Genomic DNA, 22,258 nt, shown 5'->3' with positions numbered 1-22,258 from the left:
CATCACCGACACAGAAGTTCGAATACAGATTTAGTACATACTATAAAAGTACAGGATTGCAGCTCTGAAATTCTCGTGTATTTTAAATGTGGATACTTAGACTAGAGTTTGTTTTTGGTAATTATACACTTTTCTTCAGATGGAAATTATTGCAAGTAGCAGTTTCAATATTAAGGGTTCTGGTGGTTTAATGTAGTTAGATCGTGCTGATTTAATTATGATTACACATTGTGGTGGGATCATTTTAAGCAAAATAAACCTGCGGTCGCCTGGAAATCACAAATGAATATAAACATTTGCACAGTAGGCTACTTATTAAATTGAGATTTCTGTGGGTTTTTCTTTGAGTTTCCTTCAGTGTTTGAGCTGACAGATGAGGAACGGAAGAAATGGTCCAAAGAATCTGGCGCCTTATGGGGAATTAATATTGATATATTTTTTATACTTAAATATAGATATTAAATGTAATCAGATCAGTCTGCACATCAAGATTGTCTGTGGCAGTAATATGAGAATGTGAAATACAACAACAACAAGGAAGCACACACATCCCAAAACAGCCATATTATGTAGAAATCCTAATTATAAATAGAATGTATTATGGCTTTAATAAAAATGCTAAAATAATTGCTTCCTCTTTTATTGTTGGTTCAGCCCTGCACTCTGACTGTCTTGTGTATTTTTCTGAGGGCCAGCTCAAGGCTGGTCAGAGACCCCATGCAGTTCCCTCTCTATGTGCAAGAAGAAGCTTTGGCTGGAGATAATGAGGCCCCCCGCACGCTTTCCACAGTCAGTCCTGCTGCCTCTGAGGACTCGAACTGCACGTGCAGTGGGTACAAAACCCCAGACCCCCACATTCATCTTCACCGGCCCCTCTGTATCTCCACTCTAATGGTCTGGACTCATCTGAAGGCCAAAGGTAATTTGATGCGCTCTGCAGTAATGAGCGTGGATGTGCTGACATCTGGCCCACTAAGGTGCAAGAAGACAAGCGAGAATACAATGATGGATTACAAAAATACAGAGGACTGCAAAGTCTTAGATAAAGAGGAGATTTTTTTCTTGTACATACAGAAAATCTGGTAGGACTGGAACTCCCTTAAGCCATTGCAGACCTTTGGCAAATAAAGAGGAAAGAAGGTCAAACCATGAAGCCAACATTATGCATTGTTGTTCGACTTTGCTGACAGATGCTCATTCAAACATTTGGAACATATTTGTTTGACAATCAGCAGGGTCCAAATGTCAGACTTAGAAAAAACTAAAGCATTCCAGATGGAAGAATAGAAACAAACGTTTAAAAATTACTTTTTGTAATTTAAAAATGTCAATTATAAAACCAATAGTCCTAAAGACAGCTAAATATTTGTATAGACTCTTGTGTGAAACAATTTATGATATCATAAAGGCCACATACCATATGAAAAATGCTAATTCAAAATATTAAGTATCTTAATATCTAAACAATATTAATGTTACTGTGCATTACATGTTAACTTTGGCAGCCCTAATATATATGTGTGTGTATATGTATTTTATATTACTTTATGAAACAAAATGTTTGGGCACATTTTAATCTTATTTTAGCTGTAAAATCACACTGTGAACTAAATGATAATCTTAAAAGTCTCACGCCGGGACACAGTTTCTGGACTTCTTTAAACCATAGACACAGAAACAGGCCAAGAAGTATGTATGGGAACAAACTCTGAGAAGATTCAATATGACAAAAGTTCTCCCCTTCAAAAGAAGCTGGCTGAAAACGGACATTTGCAAGCTCTCTCTCTTAAAGAATGACTAATTAAAAAGCAATTACAGATGACAACAACCATGAGGAGGAAGGAAAGCAAGCCGACCTTTGACATGCTCTACATTATACCATGACTACAGGCAAGAGCCATTTACACATCAAAGCAGAGTCTGATAAAAAACAGAGTACTAAAATTTGCTCTGTGGAGAGCTAGACGTTGTGTCCATATATTATCCTAACACAGTATTATCAGCTTTTATCTGTGACTGAAAAGGGAGGTGGAAGTGTAAAAGAAACCTTTTCGGGGTGCATTATTCTTTTTTTTTTTGTCATTATGGTCCTACGCCTGATCAATCATTCAAGCATGATTGACCAAAACAAACAGTCCACATTCCTCTCTTTCAACAAGCTCAAACTCAACGAACAGACTATTTGTCCACCAAGAAAAGGATCAAACACTCATTGAATGTCAGGGTGAGGGATCTTTATTGCAGGTTCTGCTGATGTATTACTTGCTGCTGACTTCTATAGTACCTCATCCAAACATGTGCTTCAAAAGTTCATGTTGTGCGCATAAATGTACTTGGTTGCAAATAAGAAAGGACGCCCAATCCTGTTCCTGGAGATCTACCTATCTGCAGAGTTCAGCTCCAACCCTGATCAAACACACCTGTCTGTAATTATCAAGTGCTCCCAAAGATCTTACCTGGTTCAGTTATGTTTCATCAGGGTTGGAGCTGAACTTTGCATAAAGGTAGATCTCCAGGAAAAGGATTGGGCACCCCTGAGTTAGATGTTGAACAGAGGCTATTGGCTCTAACAAACTACATGATTTCAACATTTTAACAAAGCACTAAAAGGTTTGGTGAAGGCTGCAGAACTTTGAAATTTAATCTCTGCCTTAGCATGCAGTGTACTAAAGCACTATTACTGTCAATGCATCACTTTCAGTTTAACTCGAGGCACTCTGCTATAAAAGAAACCACAAGAAATGGAAAATAAAGCCAAGGGGGAAGGCTTAATGAAGTATCGATGAAATTCATGACTGCTTGTGTAGATTCATTCTTTCAGCATTAGACATGAGGTGCGGCTTAATGTGAAATTGAAATAGTAATGTACTGCCACCTGGAGGAGGGTGTGGGGAAAAAGGCTCCATCCTCTTTTAGTGACTCCTGAAACTTTTGAGACCCCCACAAGCAGTAAAAAAAAAAAAGAAAAAGATGCATTTATTTATTATGTAAAAATAATACAAATAAAAAATCAGTATATAAAGACAACAAACTACATTTTGAAATCACATTGAGGCAGTTTATTGACCCAAGGACAAACAGTAATGTTTAAGCCCCTTAATTCAAATATTTCATTTTACAAATGAAATATAAGTTAAATTTATTACATAAAAAGAGAAAAAACATGGTACAACATTATCAAATGAGGAAATATTAAAAAAAAAAAAAAAAAGCCCTGAAGAATAGAGCTAAAAAATGATTAAACAAAGAGTACATTTGGCTGCCAGGAAATAAATTTTTTTTTTTTTACACAGGCACACATCACCATATACACAAAATGAGGGGGTCAGTCACAAAAAGCTTCTCCAGGAATTTTGTATCAGTTCACAGAGTAAACCCTGGAATGAGCTGCCACCAGACCACACATCACACAGCTGGCTGTGTGTTTGTATATTCAAACTCTTTTGTGTTCATTCATTTCACTGTCAGTCTAGCTCATTGAAACGTGCAAACATGGCCTTCCGAACCGCCTGCTTGTACGTGGCATGATTCCAGACAACAGGCTCCTTTTTCTTCCGCTTTGGTAAGAAACAAGAGAGAAAGAGTGAATTCAATGACCCCATAGCTCAAACATCCTGTAGCTGAATAGACACTCACCTCAGCAGTTTCTAAACCCAGGCCTGGTCTCTCGCTGCCTTTATGACTGTCCCTGCAACAACACCATGATATGCCATGTTACAATTCAGGTATGAAGGTCCATATCAATGCCAAATTTAAATAAAATGTATTAGGATTAAAAAAAAAAAAAAAAAAAAATCACAAACCTCGAGCTGCCAGCCCATGTGTTTTGTGGCTTTCTTCTTTTTGCTTCAGGTGAACCATTCGACTCTTTCATTTTCATCTAAAGGACATGGGTTCGAAATGAAAGTGAATCATTTCACTTCAGACTATTGTGAGAAAATGATGGAGAATATACTTATCAAGTAAATTATATTTATTTTTAAGTCCATGCTGACCTGAAATGATTAAAATTCTACTAAAAATGACTAAATTCATTCAGATGTACATAATTGACAAAGGAAAAAATGATACCTCTTTTTCCTGGTTTTCTAGAGCCTCAAGTTCTCTCTTTGACCTTTTGATTTTTAGGTGAATCTCCATATTTTGCTAAAATACGGACAACAACAATGAAGAGGTCAAAACCTCACCCACAAGTTTTTAAAGCAATAAAAACATTACATGAATATATTACATTTTAATAAAAATATTTATACTACTACATATAATAATTTTTAATAAACTTTCTTCTCTAGAACAGTTTAACAATCAATTTGTGAGACCTTGCATTACGTCAAACATCCTCAAAGACATACATCAAATTTTAGTCAGAGATTTGTTACCTTATGCAGGTCTGAGAGCTGCTGATGGCGGATCAGAGCGTCTTTATTAGGGAACTGCCTCCTGCACAGAAGGCACGCCATCTTTTTCCAGTCTGTCAACCTGTCCTCCTTCTCATCCGCCTGCGGCTGGCTCTTTGCAGGCCGTGCAGCTTCCTGCTTCTCATGTTTCTCTTCTTCCTCTTCGTCACTGCCCGCCCCGTAGTCGGCCGCCAACATTCCAAGAGAGCCCATGGGCCGCTGCCAACACACAGAGGGAGAAGGGGGAGTTTTTCTTTGATCTACATTGACACTCACTGTAAATCTGTTTTAGTGTGGGTTATCAAATAACCTTCATCAATCAGGGTCAAGGTGATGTGTGTGCCCTTTTAGCTGTTTGGGAAAACTAAGTCTGAATCCATGAAGTCTGTTTGTGTGCGTGTTGTTGAGACTAAGACTGTAAACTCTCACCTTTGATGATTTTTCCTCTTTTTGCTTTGGAGGAGCAAGAGGCTTCTTGAATAATTCATCTGCACCAGTGACCTATATGAATAAGGGAACAGTATAGAAAAATAACAGACATTAAAATATTTAAAAGAAAGTTAAACTTGGCTAAAGTTTATTAGGCCGTTAAAGGATTGAACAATTTACTGAATTAAAAAAAAAAAAAAAACGATGTGTCTGGCCAATTAAATTTCCATTCTTTATAAACAAGGATGCTAATAGGGATTAGAAGAAAAATGAATGCAGGGGAAAACAGTTGAGGGTAGAGAGTAGATATTTCAAATGCAGTCCAATGAAATAATTTAAGAGAAATTGCAACCCACAACACTTCATAAGACTAAATATACCATGTGTTACAATATTTTGCTGACAGATAAAAATAAAACATGGCATGTACAACCCAACCTGTTTAAATGAAAGGTAATGATTATTTGTTATATGTTGCCTTAGCCAAGCTGCCATACCAAATCTAATTTTTATGGACAGGAGAAAAGTACAAAAATAAAACAAAATAAAGTTATCTGACCTTCCTTTCAAAGATGGCGAAGGCTGCATCAGCAGCCTTTGAAGGCCTTTGGTCGTCTCCTCCAGACTTGAGGAGAGGTGAAGGAGCTCGGACGCTTTCTTTCTGCCTGTTCTGGATTTTCGCCCATCGCTCCATGTCTTTCATTATCTGATGAGCAGATCCAAAATGACCACACAGATCTAACACAGTGTTTTTGTCATTTCTAATAAGGGACAGAACATGTGATGCAATAAATGTGATGTTAATACCTTAAAAGCTGCTAAACTTCTGGGCTTTTCCTCCTTTTCCTTCTCTTTCTTTTCTGCACGTGGAGCAGGTTCCTCTTCCGTCCGCACATCTGCCGCCGACTCTGAAGCCGCCTCTGGAACCACCTTCCCCTCCTCCTCTGTGATGGGTGTAGCTATAACCTCAGCAACAGTTGCCACGGGAACACCAACTTCAGGGGGTGGCTCCTGAGCATCAGTGGAAGAGCTCTGGACTGGGATGTAGGTTTTTGTGGCACTGTCCCAGTACAGGTACTGCTGATTTTGAGCATCGTAGAAATACTACACAAGCAAAAATAAACATTAACTAATTGCACATTCCATTTCATTCATAATATATCATATATTCACATTACACATCTAAGTGCTATTTTCTGTACTTACCCTTGAGTTGGGATCATAGTACAGGGTAGTCTGAGGATCATAGTAGAAGCCTGATGTAGCATCGTAAAGGAAGGCTGACAAATCCGGAGCCTCCGATCCTGCAGTAACAGAGCATAATTATCAGACAAGATGAAAAAAAAAATCCTCAACTAGGGCCAGTGAATACAGTAAATATACATCTATGCAAAATATTTTAGGCATTATTATATATGATGATTTACTGTGCCTTATTATGCATCAAGTTTCTTAAAGACCACAACATTAGTTTCAGAATCCCAGCCTTTCTTGTACAGGCGACAGTGTCAAGACTGGGGTTAATAGCATTTCTGATTTAAAATGAAGTAGCAAATATTCAGTTCATTTAGGTTCAAACTGTCTGCTTTAATAAATCATTTTTTTATTGTATTCAAATGTTTTGAAAACATGTTTTAGAATATAAATAAGATAATTAAGTAAAGTATTAATACATTACAATTATCATTATTACTACTACTAATAAAATATTGGATATTACCCAGTATTGCTTTATTTGTACATATATTTATAAACAAAACTTTTTTTGGTATATTTTAGCACAATAAACATCGTACTAACAAAGGAGTACCAAAAAATACCATGACTCATCCAAATTCAAATGAATGTCATCGGCAAATATAAAACGTTTCTAAATGCTTCACAAAACCTGTTAATCTTTAAATTGAACAGTCCCATACCGTAGCTGTAGCCATCAGTGGACTCCGCAGCTCCAGGAAGAGTAGCATCAGATAAAGCTGCAGTCTGGTGCTCAGCTGTCTGGACTGACTGCACCATTGCTGTTGTCTCTGAATACATCACACCCTGTGCACAGCCTTAGAGTCAGTTACAGTCCAAAAACCAATCTCTCCTGGCTTAAATTGGCCACCCTGTCTCAAAAATGTGCCTTTGTGCTAGTATAACAAAAAAAATCACCTGTGTAAAGCTTGAACTCTGTATTGCAGCTGATGACAAAGTGGCATCTGCTCCCAATGGGTTACCTGAAGTCCCACAGAACACATACCTAAATATACTAGGCTACAATAAATTTCAAAACCATAATCATGAGAAAGTAAGACCATATACCTTGCACAGCAGGTGCAACACCTATAGTCGTATGAGAAGGCTGAGGATAATATTGCTGCTGTGGCTGCTGATATTGATGTTGTTGCTAGAAAAAGAAAAATTATGCATGAAAACATTAATACAAGATATGTCATGAGAAGAGGGACTGTTCCACTAGGCTATTTTGTTTTTTTGTTCAATGTTAAACACACTAGATGGAAGTGAACTCCACCTGTCTGATATATTTTGTTGTTTTTCAGCATCTTATGCAATGGGTGCTGCTTTTTAAAAATGTTGTATCAAGTTAAAGAAAGCTCAAACTTAAACTTGTAAAACAATGTCTAGCTGTCTGATCACAGCATATGTTATGCATAGAAATGACCTACCATCATAACATCTGGAGGAAATCCCAGGAGAGAAGTATTTGACTTATCATTGTCCCTCCTATAGCTGCAGTGAAAAGACAAGTTACCTTAAAAGTCTTCAAAGCTCAAATAACAATTCACATTGAAATTTCTTCCCTTATGATTTATGAAATATTACCTCTGAGAACTAAAAACTGAATATCCATAAAATATTCTTTCATCACTTTTTTCATATATTCTAGCAAAGATGAGACTTACTTCTGGTTTTTTAAAGGCTTGGCAACCTCAGCATAAACTCTGACTCCATCAATCATGATAGGACGGGGTTTGGTGAGTAGCTCCACCAATCGTGTCACATGCTGTATATAAAAATGAGTGGTATAGTTTTATAAAGGACCGACCAAAACTGTTGACCTTTGTGAGTTATTATATTATAGTTAAAATCATATGGTATGAAGGAATAATATACCTCATGCGAATCCATATCGACAAAGCAGAAGCACTTGGATCCAGGTGACTTCCCTTTAACCAGACGTACATTGCGCTCATCCAGGTATGCAAACGGATCAAGTGCTTGCAAAATTGTCTCCACGGTGGTGGTGGGCAAAATGTTCTTAATAATCATTGCTAAAAATAAGACATGAAACTTTAGAACAATCTGCCAACATTTTTTTTTTTTTTTTTTTTACATTTTTTCTTTTCCTTTAGAAAATGTAATTTACAGTTGACATCACTTACTCTTGCTCTCCTTGAAGATTGGATCGGAGTGTTGCAGGTTTTGCCGTGATGCTCTCTGATTGGTCCATTCCTCTGCCTGTTGCTCCACCTCCTGCTGTTGTAGCTGCTGGTCCACTTGCTGTTGCCATGCTTCTGGAGTCAAATTGGAGCTTCTCTGCCACACACCTTGAGAGGTGGGATCCTGCACAGGTTCAGCACCAGTTTCCTCCTTTATATTCACTGGCAAGACTGGATTTGGTAATAAACCGTCATCACCAGCGGGAGCAGCTTTAGTTGGTGGTTCATGATACTGCAATCAAAATGACATAATTATTACTTTAAGTACTTCAATCAATCACATTAATGTATGAGTTTCATCATAGTTAAAATCAATACAAATCTCTACCAAATCAATACAAAGCTTTACCAAAAAGGAAACTCACCTGTTCTTTCACATTTTTGTCAGGCTGGATATATTTGAGCAGAGCAGTCTTGTCACCAACCTTAACAGATCCCTAGAAAACAGGAATAAAGTCTTTTAATGCTAATTGATTGACATCTTCCCAAAAAACCAACCCAACTTAAGAAAGAAAGGTATTTCCAAAAATGCCCAGCAAACCAATTTGACGCCATAAAAACAGGCAGGTCTGATCTGGGCTTTTCTTATGCCCAGGTTTGGACTAAATTTGCTTTATACTTTAGTTTTTTCCCCATCTGCCTTTTTAATACAGACACAACATTGTGGAAAATTAAAAGCAAAACTTGGAAGTATAATAATAAAATCTTATTGTGGTTATATATGGTCTATCACCTAGTACTATCACAATGTGAATGCTAACCTGAAATTATAAGTGAAAAAATATTACTAGTAATGGCAAAGTATATACTAGAAGCAGATCTACTGCACAAATAACTGCACATTCATCATCCTTAACAGGATGAATAAAGAAAGAAGTTTGGTTTCTTGCAAGTAAGAAGACTGTGCAGACAGATAGCAGGGGAGCAGCTTGGCAAAAGTTAAATTCAGTTTAATACATTGTTGGATGGCCACAGAATTTAACTATTTTAAGAAAGGTAGAAATGGCACAAAACAGCAGTGACATTCTATATAGGTTAGGCCATGGATATGCAATGTCGGTTATGGAGAGCCGCTGTCCTGCAGAGTTTAGCTTCAACCCTAATCAAACACACCTGAACAAGCTAATCCATGTCTTCAGGATTACTGAAGCTACAGGCAGGTGAGGTTTTTTTCAGGGTTGGAGCAAAACTGTAGGACAGTGGCTGTCCAGGACAGACGTTGCCTACCCCTGAGCTAGGCAATCAACCTTTTACCTTTTAAATCACATACATTTATACTGTTTATAAATGGGGTTTCAAAAGACAGTCCATAAATTGACAGGCCCATCGGGAAAAGTCCCGGTACTCCCTGCTGAAAATTACTGTATATTAAAAAAATAGATCTTTAAAAGCTCTTTAGCTTTTAAGTTGAAAGAACATTCTAGGTAAGTGGCCTAAGGGTGTTATGTGATCAGCGTTTCATCATCTTACCCACTGTCTTGCTGGACCACTCTCTCAGTGATTCGTTGTTTTTCGTGCACACAAAGTACAAAAGCAAGTTTTTTTTTTGTTTGTTTTTTTTTAATTATCCTGCTAGCTGGCCAGCAAATAAATTGATTGTAGTTTCAGGAGAAACAAGAACCCTGAGCAAAATTCTTTTCTGAAAGGTACTTTGGCAGACATTTAACAAAAAACCGGGGGAAATAATATGCTGATACAACCAGAACAACTCAAAGGGAATTCAAGTTTCAGCACAACTGCCAAATAGCTTTCAACACAAACCCAAGCAAACTTTAGTTGTTGCACTTGCCTTATTTTTACAGTACAAGTTTCATTAGAAATGCGGGAATACTACTACACACAAGTCTAGATTTTCAAAGTCTGAAATGTCAAACAAACATCAGCATGTATCGCTATACATCCAGATACACAACCATGAAGTCAGTCAAGCTGGAGTAAGCAGGAATGGAAAGAACAAGTTTGTTGTGCTGGAAGAGAAAAGATGCCCAAACTCAAGATGATGAAATCACAATCCAGGCAAAGAGGAATAAAACACTTTGGGCTAAAAGCAGAACCAAAGAGCACAGTTCTGGAACTCCATAACTCCGTAAGGATGAAAGATAAGTGTTGACACAGCACAAGTATAAAACTGACTCTGCTGCTGTGTGCAAAACAACATAAAGCTTAAGGGGGAAAACAGCAACTACCATTTCCCTTTATGGCAGCAAAATATGACAATCTACAAAAATGAAGCTACATAGAGCATTTGAGTCAACACAGAAATCTTGAAAATCCAACGTTGAATCATCGTAATCTAAGAAAATACAGGAGGCCAAAGAAGAATGCTTAGTTTTGATTCATTACCACTTCAGAATATGCCAGTGGGAGCAAGTAAAAAGTGATCATAAGACCATGACATCAAGTTGGTCAAATGCTGGAAATAAAATATTATACTGTCGAAAATGTTGAAAGAAATATCAATGTCAACGGAAAAGAAATGGTTGCTGCACAACTTGTTGCACAGTTGCAAATCCAATTCCAAAGTCAGTATGCCATATAACTATTCATAAAACTATCTTCTTCTGTGTAAGAAGTCGAAAACAATTACTCAGCTAATACGCCTATGGCAATCATCAAAGATTATTGGATTCCTCAACTACACTCACTTGCTACGTCTGAAAACTAATGTTGCAAACTAAGTGGCGTGTTTTAATTGGTCATGATTAATGATTGGGAAAGGTCTCCCATCTACCCCATTCCCACCCAGAGCCCAGCCACCTCCCCCTCCCTAGGCCCAAGCCTTCTTCCTGTTAGCAGACAGAGCCGTTGGATGAGGACGAGGATGGGCCACCTTGTTGGACTCCATGAAGTGGACAGCATCCTCGAGGTTTAAAAACTCCACATAGGCCGTATCGTAGCTGTAACCTGGGAACAGCATTTGAAATACAGATGGGTTTGCGTTAGTTAATGCAGGTAAATAGAATTTTCAAGAGAAAAAAAAGCAGTGGTTCGTTTCACGAGACATGTCATAAAGCGAATTCATACAAGATGTTTTTTGCCTGTTTTGGCATATTTTATTTCATTAGCAACTTTGCTTTTAAAAGTCAGTGACAAAGAATCACAACAGCCTCAACTCAGAGACACTTCAGAGGCCAAGATAACATTTATAATAGTAATAGTAAGAAGAGAACCAAAGTGTAATAGAGCTTAATCTAACACTACAGTAACTAAAACTGAGAGTTGATAGTAAATGTCTAATCACATTATACCTAAAACACATCATAAAAGACCCACATGCAACAGCAACAAACTTGCAACAGTTTGAACAATTAAAAAATATAGTATAATAAAGCAAAGAAGTGTATGGGATCACATGGAATATATTGGATCTTTAAAACCTAGACTGATTTATTAGATAAATTCTGAATAAAATTATGAAAAAAAAAAAAAAAAAGTTGCTGTATTCACTCATAATTAATTCTAGGGATGCCATGGCTACACATGATGTTGTTAACATCACTGCAAGATAATTCTGTAGTTAAATACAGTAATTTCAAAACAAAAATACCAAAAAACAAACAAACAAACAAAAAAACATGATATTTTGGAAGATTCTTCTAGCTGAAGAAATAATTTAGAACTGAGCTAAGTTGTAAAAGTATATTGACTACAGTATTTAATGATTTTATAATAATTATTTTATTCATTTCCAAATAAAATTCCCTTATTTTCAGTTTTTGAACACTGAACAGCATATTGGTATATTGGAAACTATTCTGGCATATTCAAATACCACTGAGACCTTTGTCAAACTAACCCAGAGAAGAGTATTTTGCAGCAACACTTCACCTCATCACAAAGTAGGGCTGGTTGGTATTTGCGTTTCAACAGTTAATGACTTGTTTATAAAGGGATCCGTGTTTAAGAAAATCCAAATTCCCTCCAAACGCATACCACCTTAAAGATGGAAGCTGCTTAGAGAAAATTCAACCTCCCGTACAAGAACATGGGGAAAGGGGACATCAAGAGATCCTGTAGCATGTTCGGAATACTGATGAACATTTCTATAGAAAGCAAAAGCGACTCAAATGCAGAAAGTACAACCGATGTAAAAGAGACAGTGAGCGTAAGATTCGAAGAGCGAATAGCGAAATGTGGTTGCGAATCGGTTAGCAATGTTTACAGCGAACAAAATCTCACCTGGCACAACGTCTTTTATTTTCATGCCCTGCATTGGCACACCATCACGAACTGCAAAAGCATCCAAAATCTATAAAAGAAGAATTAAAGTAAATACAAAAAATGCTACAGTCAGATTCAGAGAAAAAAACACTTGCTTTGACAATCATTTTGGTCATTTGTATCCTGTTGGTTTTTTTAAATCTCTTAAGAACATTTTTTTCTGAAAGTATGACAATGATCAAAGTCTGAATAATACAATCTTGCTCACCTGTTGCATTGTGGCAGTTTTAGGAATTCCAGATATGGAAATGGTTTTTGAGACTTTTTCCTGGACACCTGCACTCCTGTAATCCTGGTCCTTTGTTTCAAATTTCACAGCAGAGTTTAAATGTTCAGATTATTCACAAATCAATCTGTAATAATAGCACGTCTAAATGTACATTAAGTTTTAAATGTCCATAAGTGATTATGTAAGCTGTGAAAAGAAATATATTTTTATTTATTTTATTTTATATTAACCATTATATGTCATAGAAATGACCATATGTCACAAGAACAGATGAAAAAAAAATTAAGGCGATTAAAAGCAAAAAATAAAATCAATTCATTTACTTTTTAAAAAAAAAATATGTATATACTTAATGCAAGTCAAATTAGTAGTTGTAATAGAAATAAAGATCTTCTTGCTTTCCATTAACCAAAAACAAAATCTAACCTGAGAACCAGAGTCGTCTGGTCTTTGAACTGGACCCACTTTAGATTCCTTCACGTCTTTTTCAGGTCCTTGAAGATCCCCAAGATTGTAGTCGTATTTGCGCCCTGAGCTGGTGCGGTAATCAATGTCCCTATAATCCTGATCCTGTCTCTCACCTCTATTACTCTGGGTTTCCTTTGGCCCTGACACCAAGCTTTCTCTTTGTGGTCCCTGATCTGAAGCCATGTCACTGGAACCCTTAAAGGGCACTCGATCGCTAGTGTAATGATGCTCTTGATTTGGTGGGTTCTTGTCTTGGAAATATGGAGGTCTACTTCCTGCTGGTGCAGTTCTGTCAGGCTTTTCATCTCGGTCACTTGGCCAGGGTTTATCACCTTCTCTACTTGGGGCATTTAAAGGAGGATCCATTGGAAGAAGAGAGGGCTTCTGAGTTGGATCTCTGACTGGGAAATCACTAGGAATATTTTTGTCCCAGTTTTGGTGTTTGGAGTCCCTTTCTGATCGATTAAAGACTGTGCCATCTTTTCCCAGAAACCCAGACTGCCTGTCTCGGTCTCTGTCCTTGAACTGAGACCTTTCTCCAAGGTCTACATCTTTTCCACGGTTAGGGAAGAACTTGTCTTGCATCTCTCTCTGGAAAAGTGGCGGCGCTCTGCCCATCATCGGTGGAAGAGAGTCTCGGTCTCTAATGCCGTGGGTATGCCACTCGTCTGAGAGCGATTCGCTTTCTCTCCCTCTGAAGCCCATGGGGCTGTCGATCGGCTCTGGGAATTCTCTGTCCCTGAGGGTCAACTCGTCGGCTCTGATCATGGATTCTGGGCCACCGCGACCCAAAGGCATATCAGGTCTTCCTCTGATATCCATGGGAACACCATCATTGTCTCGAAACATCGGAGGAGGCTGGTCCCTAAAATCACTAGAGGATCCCACGCGGTTTCTCAGATCCATATCGGATTCAAACCTTCCTCTTGGATTAAGTGGAGGAGTGACACCTCGTCTGTCAAAATCCATCATCGGTCTGTCTCTGGATGGCATGTCCATGCTGAATCCATCAATGCCACCCATTCGTGACCTCTCCCTGTCTCTCATGTCCCCAATATCTCCATTTCCACCCATAGCCACCATAGCAAGTCTCCTCCTAATGTCAATGGGGGGAAGCCCAGGCATGTCCATTTGGAATCTCTCCCTCATATTCATGAATCCGTCATCCGGACCCCTCATATTACCACCTTGCATGTCTCTGCCGACCATATCCATCGGTGGCCTGGATTGACCCATAAAGCCTGGAGAATTCTGAAGGTTGTTTCTCTGATCCATTTCAAAGCGCCTTCGAAAATTCATGTCCATTTCATCTCCAGGCCTGAAAAAGTCTCTGGAAGGCTCTCTTCCTCGGTCATGAAGACCCATGTCTCGTCCTCTCATATCGGGTGGGCAGTCGAACCGCCTCATGTCCATGGGTGACCTCTCCATATTCATGCCGTCTCGACCTCTGAAGTCAGGTATTGGGCCATCTCTGCCTTCAAACATGCCTCCACGAGGTTCCCCACTGCAATAAAACCAGACGCATTAGCATACTTTGACCTCCTCAGATTCACAAGGAGCACATTAATTCATCACATTAACAATGTACACATTCTAAAACCATAAACTGTCCAAATAATTTGTCTGTATATAGATATAGGCATGGGCTTTTAATCTCATATAAACATTGATCAATGAACATAAACAGAAGCTCAACCGAACCTGAATGACATGCTAGAACAAACTTCTTTTGGATGCTCCAACGTGCTGCGTAACCAATGAGGTTCATTCTCGTGTGTTATGCAGCAAGTTTGAGCTTCCGCAAGAGATTTGTTCTAGGGTATCATTCAGGTTCGGGTGAGTTTCTGTTTATGTTTGCTGATCTGTGTTTATATGCGATTAAAAGCCTAAATTAAATCTGTCCATCATAAAAAGCAATCCAGCAATCTCTTCATAAAATTTGGACTAAACCACTCAATTCATATGGATTAGTTCTCCAATCTCTTTCTGAACTTTTTTAAGCTATCTTCATTTGCATTCCAAAGATGAATGAAAGTCTTACGGGTTTGGAACAACATGACGGTGAGTAATTAATGACATAATTTTCCTTTTTGGGTGAACTATCCCTTTAAGATTTCTTACCGAAAGGGCATTCCTCCTCGTGGTCCAGGTCTTGAACCGTTCCACATTGTGTTCCTCCTCTCCTTGAAACTTCCCTTTAGCACGAGTTTCGCATGCAGAACGTCGTTTCACTTGGGTAATAAATAAAGAAATTGATCTTTAAAGACAAATAAATTCATATCATTTAATCTATTGTCACTTAACGTCCTGGCTCCAACTTACTTCGCTGGAAAAGGAAAATAACGCTATTTTGTCATTGAAAGCATTTCATTAACCATTAAACGTTCTAGAATGAAAATACAAATGTGATATTTGCATAGTAACACGACAAGGTCTTACGGAAATCGTTTTAATATAAATTTCAGGACTGAGAATTTGGGATTGATAGATTCAGACTGAAAAGCAAGTAACGTTACGCTGTCAAAGCCTCATGCTAACACAATACGCCTGGCTAACGTTAGTGAGTATCTAAAGGTGATGAAGTCAAACTAGATGTCAGATACATCGTTGTGAGTAACAGACATGAAAATCGTGTCAAAGTACTAGTTTGAGAACTCAAATATGTTTTAACAATAAGGCAGGGTATTGCTTTATTCGTCTCAAAAATCCGCCATCATAAAAGAAGGCTAACTTGCTAACTTTAGCTTTCAATCAAGACAATTTCCTCATATCACGAAGATATAGAGGAACAACGTTTTTTAATTCATCTTTATTTTACAAAGAGCTACAAAAACAATGGAAATGTCTTCTCTTTAACCTTAGTAATACCATTTTAAGACGTCTCACCTAGCTTGAAATGTTTTTCGCAGGGTCCTTTCTGGGTTTCTCGTCTGGACAAAAAGAGGCGGAAGAGTACATACTCCGTTTCCGGTGAATGAGGGCTTATGGGAGTTGAAGTTTTAAAAAAACAAATGAGAATTCAAAAATAAGATGAATTGCCCTATGAAAGTAGTTCATTGCAAATGTAATGCATATCTATCTGTGTCTGTTTAAAAAACGTATTAACAATGAAATATGTATTTATCGGCTGCCATAATGCTGTACGCCAATTGTATGAACACAATATAGCAATTATCAGTGGACACATAGGTAAGGTTTTATATGCTAAATAGAATTCATTTATACTTTAATTCATATAATTTCCCTCAGCACTCGCTTGTAAAGGTTGTAAAACCTCTCGCTTCTTTCTGCCATTTTTTAAACTAAGCGAAAACTCTACATGCCTGTGTCTGCATGAGACTGTTGCTTATTTTCGTAATTTTAATGAGGATAAAATATTAAACTGTGATATGCTAACCGTCAGAAATTGCATCATGGTTTCTATGATATTTTATCTTATTTAAGCACCTGTAAGCTTAACAGTTAATTTTCTACATAATTTTGACATAATTGACATAATTTTCTACTTCTATGTGCCATAAGAAGTCAAACTATAACATTGTCCTTTTTTATCATAGCATTTGTTATGAAAAATAGCAACCTACACATATAGAAACAATAGCTACAACATGTCACAGTTGCAATATAAATCTAGTAAAAATATATATTCCCTTAAAGGTGCTAAAGAGGATGTTTTGTTTTATAGATTTGTGCAACTTGAAACTTTTTGTACTTGAAACTGTCTTTACTAACTGATAAAAGACTATTTATTAGGTGCGCTGAAAGGAATAATATTAATATACATGATCTGTGCACGAGGTAGGGCTTTAAAAACATCAACCAATTGGCCCTCTGGCTTGTCAATCACTGCCGTGACGTTCCTTGTGAAAGACGTGCGCCGATTGGCCCACTGGCTTGTCAATCACTGCCATGACATTCCTTGTGAGAGATGAGCGCGGCTGCGCGCTCCAGTAACTTTCCACACTCCACAGGCCCTGCATGCAATGTTTTTGTCCGGAGACAGGAGTAACAACTGCAGATTATGAGTTACCTGCGGTGAGTCCGACATAATGAATCCACTAACACGACACAGCGAATGCCGGTGGTAAACACTCGTGTTCCAATACGAGTGTTTACGAGTTTTGTGAGGCGTTCCTTCGAAGGAGGGGAGTTGTTCTTAGGCATGCGCTCATTTCAAAAACTCAGTAACAGTCTTCGGTTTCTCAGTCGACGAAAAGATCCTCTTTAGCACCTTTAATAGATTATAAATTCTACAACTTAGCCAAATTTACCAAAATTAATACACTAAAACGTGATAAATTCTAGTAAGGGTGGGTCATGAATAGTTAAAAAAAACTTTTAAATAAATGTTGGCACAAGATGATGTTTTTTTTTACATATGTGCGTTCACACCGGCGCTGCCGGGCGGGTCAAAGTAAATGACAAGTTGTGGCAACCAATCGGAATCCTCTTAAATGAGCTTATGCAACTCAACTGGCCCCTGGTTTGAGCTTGAACGTGCTCCAGGTCAACTTTATGGTAATGAACTATGACGCAGTTCATTAGCAACCAATGATAATGTAGAGGACATTATCATTGGTTGCTAATAGTTCATAGTTCATAGCATAGTTCATTACCATAAAGTTGACCTGGGGCACCTTCAAGCTCAAACCAGGGGCCAGTTGAGTTGCATAAACCACTTAGACTAGTCTTAAAAGTTAAGACACTAAAAAATTAGGACCACTCTTCAAGAAAAACATTAAAGTCCGTTATAAAAAGGTAGATTGTTGTAATTTGAATTGGAAAAATAACATTGATTACCCCTTGGTTAACTGCAAGTTGGTCAAACTAGTTCTTAATATAGTGACTAAGTTTATGCAACGGGCCCCAGTGCGCAACATTTTGCAACAGTTTCCAGTTTGAACCACCTTTCCTGGAAACGGTGTGCAACGGATTTGAAATATGATTTCTCTTGTTTGGTGGGTGTTTCAAAAATGTCAGCCCGATCAGCATCAACATGTATATAAACCACGCAGTATTAAAGAAACAGCTCGTAAATGTAATTAACATCAAAATAAATTCACAAGAGCAAGTGTATTGTTTGCACATGTTAATTTAATATAATAATATAATAGTTTAATGGCAAAATAACTCAAATAATAAGAGCACAAGTATAGATCTGGAACTTCTTTAAGTCTGTCTAAATATCATTTAGTAATGCAATGTCTTCTGGTCCATATCCTTTCCTTAGGAAGGTGTGCTATACACTGATTAATGTAACATAAAAATACTGTACTTATATATTTTGCTATTGTATTGTAGAGTGATACTTTCATAAACTTTAATAAACATAAAGGCAAATGTTGGATCACAAAAATTACGAACCAGTTTTCACAAATCCCTTCACTCGATTGGGATGTTCTCTTTTATTCTGGACGGCAAGGGCAGTGACTGTAACATCGAGCGTAGTATTAAACATGTATTTATACCGACTTCATCAGGCTCCGAAAATTCTTCAAACAGAAGTTGCAACTCTTGTGTCATCAGAACGGGGTGTTCAACGCACCACCATTTTCGTTTAAAAAATATTTTGCAATGTTTTGTCGGGGCTTAACTCTGCTCTATTTGCCTTTGGAGTTAGGGAGCAGGTTGTTAAGTGTTGTTGTCAGATAACTTGCAATCGGGTGCACCACGTGGCTCAGGCCTAACCCATGGGAGTTATGCTAGAATGGAAGGAGCATGGGGATCTCTTCCAGGATTTTGTAGAAAGCTGGCATATTATAGAAGTCCCTTGGTGCCAATGAGAAGTGGTCTTCCAAGAGATATACTGCCTTCTATCCTCGCCAGAGTTCTACAGACGGATTTTCTTGTTAGGTCCTCCATGTGTTGAATGTAAGTGGTTGCGTTATGCAGGATCTTGCAGGCATGGTTTGGATTGTGAGTGCCACATGTTGTTATAACTCTGCTTACTGGATGTTTGTTACAGTTAGTGTGCACATGTGGTGTCGTCGCATAAAGCTGTACAAATTGGATGTCGGCGAATTGTATTGCACCGTTGCAGACGTCGTGTAGTGGTGGTTCCAGAGTCATAGGGTGGTGGTCGATATTTGTTTAGAAATTGGCTGGCTCAGAGATGCTGCTCATGGTGTATACCTTTCCGCGGTGGCCCACTACCTGTTGGATCCCGTACCTCGACCACATTATCTCTCTTCTGGGGTCTTTTGGAGCAATAGTGCAGGCAGCGTGGCATGTCATAGATCTCACTTTTCTTCTGTTGACCAGTCCTGCTAAGTCAAGTGGTTCTTCATCTTTCTGTCCGAATTTACTTATGAAAACAATGATCTTTTGGGTTGGGTCTCGGTCCACTTCTGTGATGGCTTGATTGAGAATATCTCCGCAGTTCGGAGCACCAAAGTCACATTTGGCAGTTTGACACGCGATCCGAATCATGATTCGATACGCTGATTCATTATGCTCTGAAGCTTCCTGAAGCAGTGTTTTGAAATTGGCCATCACTCTATAAGTCGTTATTTTGTTTTTTTGGCGCACCAAAATAATCTAGTCGCTTAATATTAATATTGAACCACTGTACTCACATGAACTGATTTAAATATGTTTTAGTACATTAATGGATCTTGAGAGAGGAACGCAAATTAAGATATTTTTGTTGAAATCCAGTGGCTCAGTGAGGCCTGCATAGCCAGCAATGACATTTCCTCTCTTTTTGCCATTTATTATGATATGAAATATGTTGACAGGAAGCTAAATTGGTGCGAGAAGGCAGACGGAATCCGGAAAAGTCCACGATTTCCGACTTGAATGTGTCAGCACACTGTTCACAAAGCTATAGGGAAGTGCAAGCCTTAAGCCCAAAGTATATTTCCGCACACCCCGTCCTCGCGGTCTTGAAATTTGGTACAGTACACGCAAACAGGACAAAAGAGTCCACTAGGTGGCAGTACGCACATTACTGAGCACAATGTGTTTTGAGCACAGAATCTGACGGCAAATATACAGCTGCCGAAAAGTCCACAAGGCAGGACATGAACTCAGGATTCCTGGTGACCCCCACCCAAAAAAAAAAAAAAAAATTTACTTTGTGAATTCGGACACCACTACAAAATGGCAGACGCCCGATATAGTGGACTATATAGTGGATAGGGAGCGGTTTCGGACACAGCTTCTGTCAGTAGGTGGCGCTTACGGAACAGCAGAAATAGAGCTGTTAACCTCAATAAACAAAGCAGCGCTGCTTACAAACACTACGCATTACATGCAGGGAAGATGAAAAGAAAATGCCATGAAAAAATTTCAGTTTCCTTCAGAGATACATACGTTTTGTTTAAATTTAGTACTAGACCAGAAATAAAAAGAACCATAGATACTTACACTGTCCAAAAACATTTATTCTGCATATCGAGTAACAAAATACAGAAGCCACAGATAAACAGTGACAAATACTTTAGGCTGAGCTGATACATGATAATGATGAATCACACATATTTAACTTTGATTTTGCACAATCACTTATTTTTCTGCTCTGTCTTCTATTACGAAAACTTTTCTCAGAAAATATATTTCAATGTTTACAGAGCCTGCAGTCAGTGCATCCTAAAGAGGAAAACATAAACAGGAGAAAATTTGATCTGATTTTCATTTGAAGTCAAACTAATGCACATAGCGGTCAAACAAAATGTACGTCCTTACAGTACCTTTTACATTACTGAGATAATACTAACAGATAAAACTCAGTGAAGCTATACACTGTACAATGAGGAGTATATTTAGCAAATGCTTAAAAATAAACGTGATTGTGATCACCATGGGTCATGCTAAAGACAATTAAAACTAACAACAATAAACAAATAAATAGGCCATAATGGACAGTAGCTACAGCGGGATTTGCAGTTTAAAGACATTTTGTTTTATCTCTCTCCACATGGACAGTAAAAATAAAATCTGGATTTTGGCAGAATACATTAACTGGACATAATATACAGCTAGAAGATTATGTCGAGTACGCAAACAACCATCAAGAGCAAATTGCTTGGCTACCTGTATGAATTATGGCAGGAACATCTTATCACCTGTATAGCAGTTTCACAGTATTACAGCAATATTCATATTGCTTCATTTGTACTGCACATTAACAGAACGGTCTGGAAACCCATAGGCCTCAATGTATCAGACTCAACGAAACAAGTTGTATTCCATATAAAATGCAGTTTTCTCCAGAATACAGATATAAGGGCAGATTGAATAAAAAGAGCTACATAATTTCTTGTAAGATTGTACAGCGAAAGAAAAAGAAACATGATTCAGCAGTACAAAAACACCAAATTATATTGATATGATGATAGTACTGATAACATAACAAATGATTTGTATATTAAGGAAGTACAGCAGCAGTTTTAGTTGCTAGTTAGCCAATATTATGACACAAAATATTGATATATATTGTAATTCAGCAGCTGTGCTCTTCTGCATCAAACAGACAACTGGAGAAAGTCTATATAAAAGTCTAAATCAAAGTCAAACCATTTTTTTTAAAATCCAGATTTAAAAGCATAATATTATTTTTTGTTTGTGTTTAAGTGAATTGTCTTCTTTAAAGGATTAGTTCACTTTCAAATAAAATTTTCCTGATTTACTAACCCCCATGTCATCCAAGATGTCCATGTCCTTCTTTCTTCAGTCGAAAAGAAATGAAGTGTTATTTATTAAATTAATGTTTTTGATGAAAACATTATAGGATTGTTCTCCTTATAGTGGACTTCAATGGTCTCCAAACGGTTGATGGTCAAAATTACAGTTTCAGTGCAGCTTTAAACAATACCAGACGAGGAATAAGGGTCTTATCTAGCAAAACGATCTGTCATTTTAAAAAAATTTATATAAACAAATGATTGTCTTAAAAGTGGTTCCGCCAAAACCTCCCTTTCGTATTCTTCAAAAAGCTTACGCTGCATGTCCTACACCTTCCCTATTCTACTTACGGAAAAAATGAAACTGGCGTTGTGTTCGTTCCGTAAGTAGAATAGGGAAGGCGTAGGACATACATTGAAGAATACGAAAGTGCGGTTTTGGCGGAA

The 22,258-nt window shown here is 37.8% G+C and overlaps 1 protein-coding gene across 2 annotated transcripts; it reads right to left on the bottom strand.

Annotated features, from left to right (window-relative positions):
- Positions 1-3,059: 3,059 nt before the first annotated feature.
- On the bottom strand, positions 3,060-16,129 carry rbm6 (RNA binding motif protein 6). Of its 2 annotated transcripts, none has more exons than XM_067373575.1 (23): positions 16,074-16,129; positions 15,309-15,418; positions 13,146-14,691; positions 12,699-12,788; positions 12,449-12,518; positions 11,100-11,173; positions 8,635-8,706; positions 8,213-8,501; positions 7,944-8,101; positions 7,733-7,833; positions 7,496-7,559; positions 7,131-7,215; positions 6,981-7,045; positions 6,746-6,869; positions 6,033-6,130; positions 5,634-5,930; positions 5,386-5,532; positions 4,827-4,898; positions 4,380-4,616; positions 4,072-4,146; positions 3,804-3,880; positions 3,637-3,688; positions 3,060-3,557 (listed from the first exon to the last, which is right to left on the bottom strand). In XM_067373575.1, exons 2-23 carry the CDS (start codon positions 15,353-15,355, stop codon positions 3,465-3,467), a joined length of 3,933 nt encoding a protein of 1,310 aa, XP_067229676.1. In that variant the 5' UTR covers positions 15,356-15,418; positions 16,074-16,129; the 3' UTR covers positions 3,060-3,464. The 2 variants fall into 2 exon arrangements, with proteins under 2 accessions (XP_067229676.1, XP_067229675.1); XM_067373574.1 differs by having other exon boundaries at positions 3,637-3,692; positions 3,805-3,880.
- Positions 16,130-22,258: the final 6,129 nt, after the last annotated feature.

The sequence above is a fragment of the Chanodichthys erythropterus genome, chromosome 21 (assembly GCF_024489055.1).
Source record: "Chanodichthys erythropterus isolate Z2021 chromosome 21, ASM2448905v1, whole genome shotgun sequence".
In the NCBI taxonomy this organism is placed as follows: domain Eukaryota; kingdom Metazoa; phylum Chordata; class Actinopteri; order Cypriniformes; family Xenocyprididae; genus Chanodichthys; species Chanodichthys erythropterus.
Note: the sequence above shows the minus strand (reverse complement) of the source record. Positions and strands in the feature narration are given on the sequence as shown.

Excerpts from the sequence above, each read along its gene's own strand:
- rbm6 (XM_067373574.1), bottom strand. The coding sequence starts at position 15,355 with ATGTGGAACGGTTCAAGACCTGGACCACGAGGAGGAATGCCCTTTCG. Across the intron at positions 8,102-8,212 it reads AATCTTCAAGGAGAGCAAGA|CAATGATTATTAAGAACATT; the intron begins GTAAGTGATGTC and ends TCTTATTTTTAG. Across the intron at positions 3,693-3,804 it reads CACATGGGCTGGCAGCTCGA|GCAGGGACAGTCATAAAGGC; the intron begins GGTTTGTGATTT and ends CATGGTGTTGTT.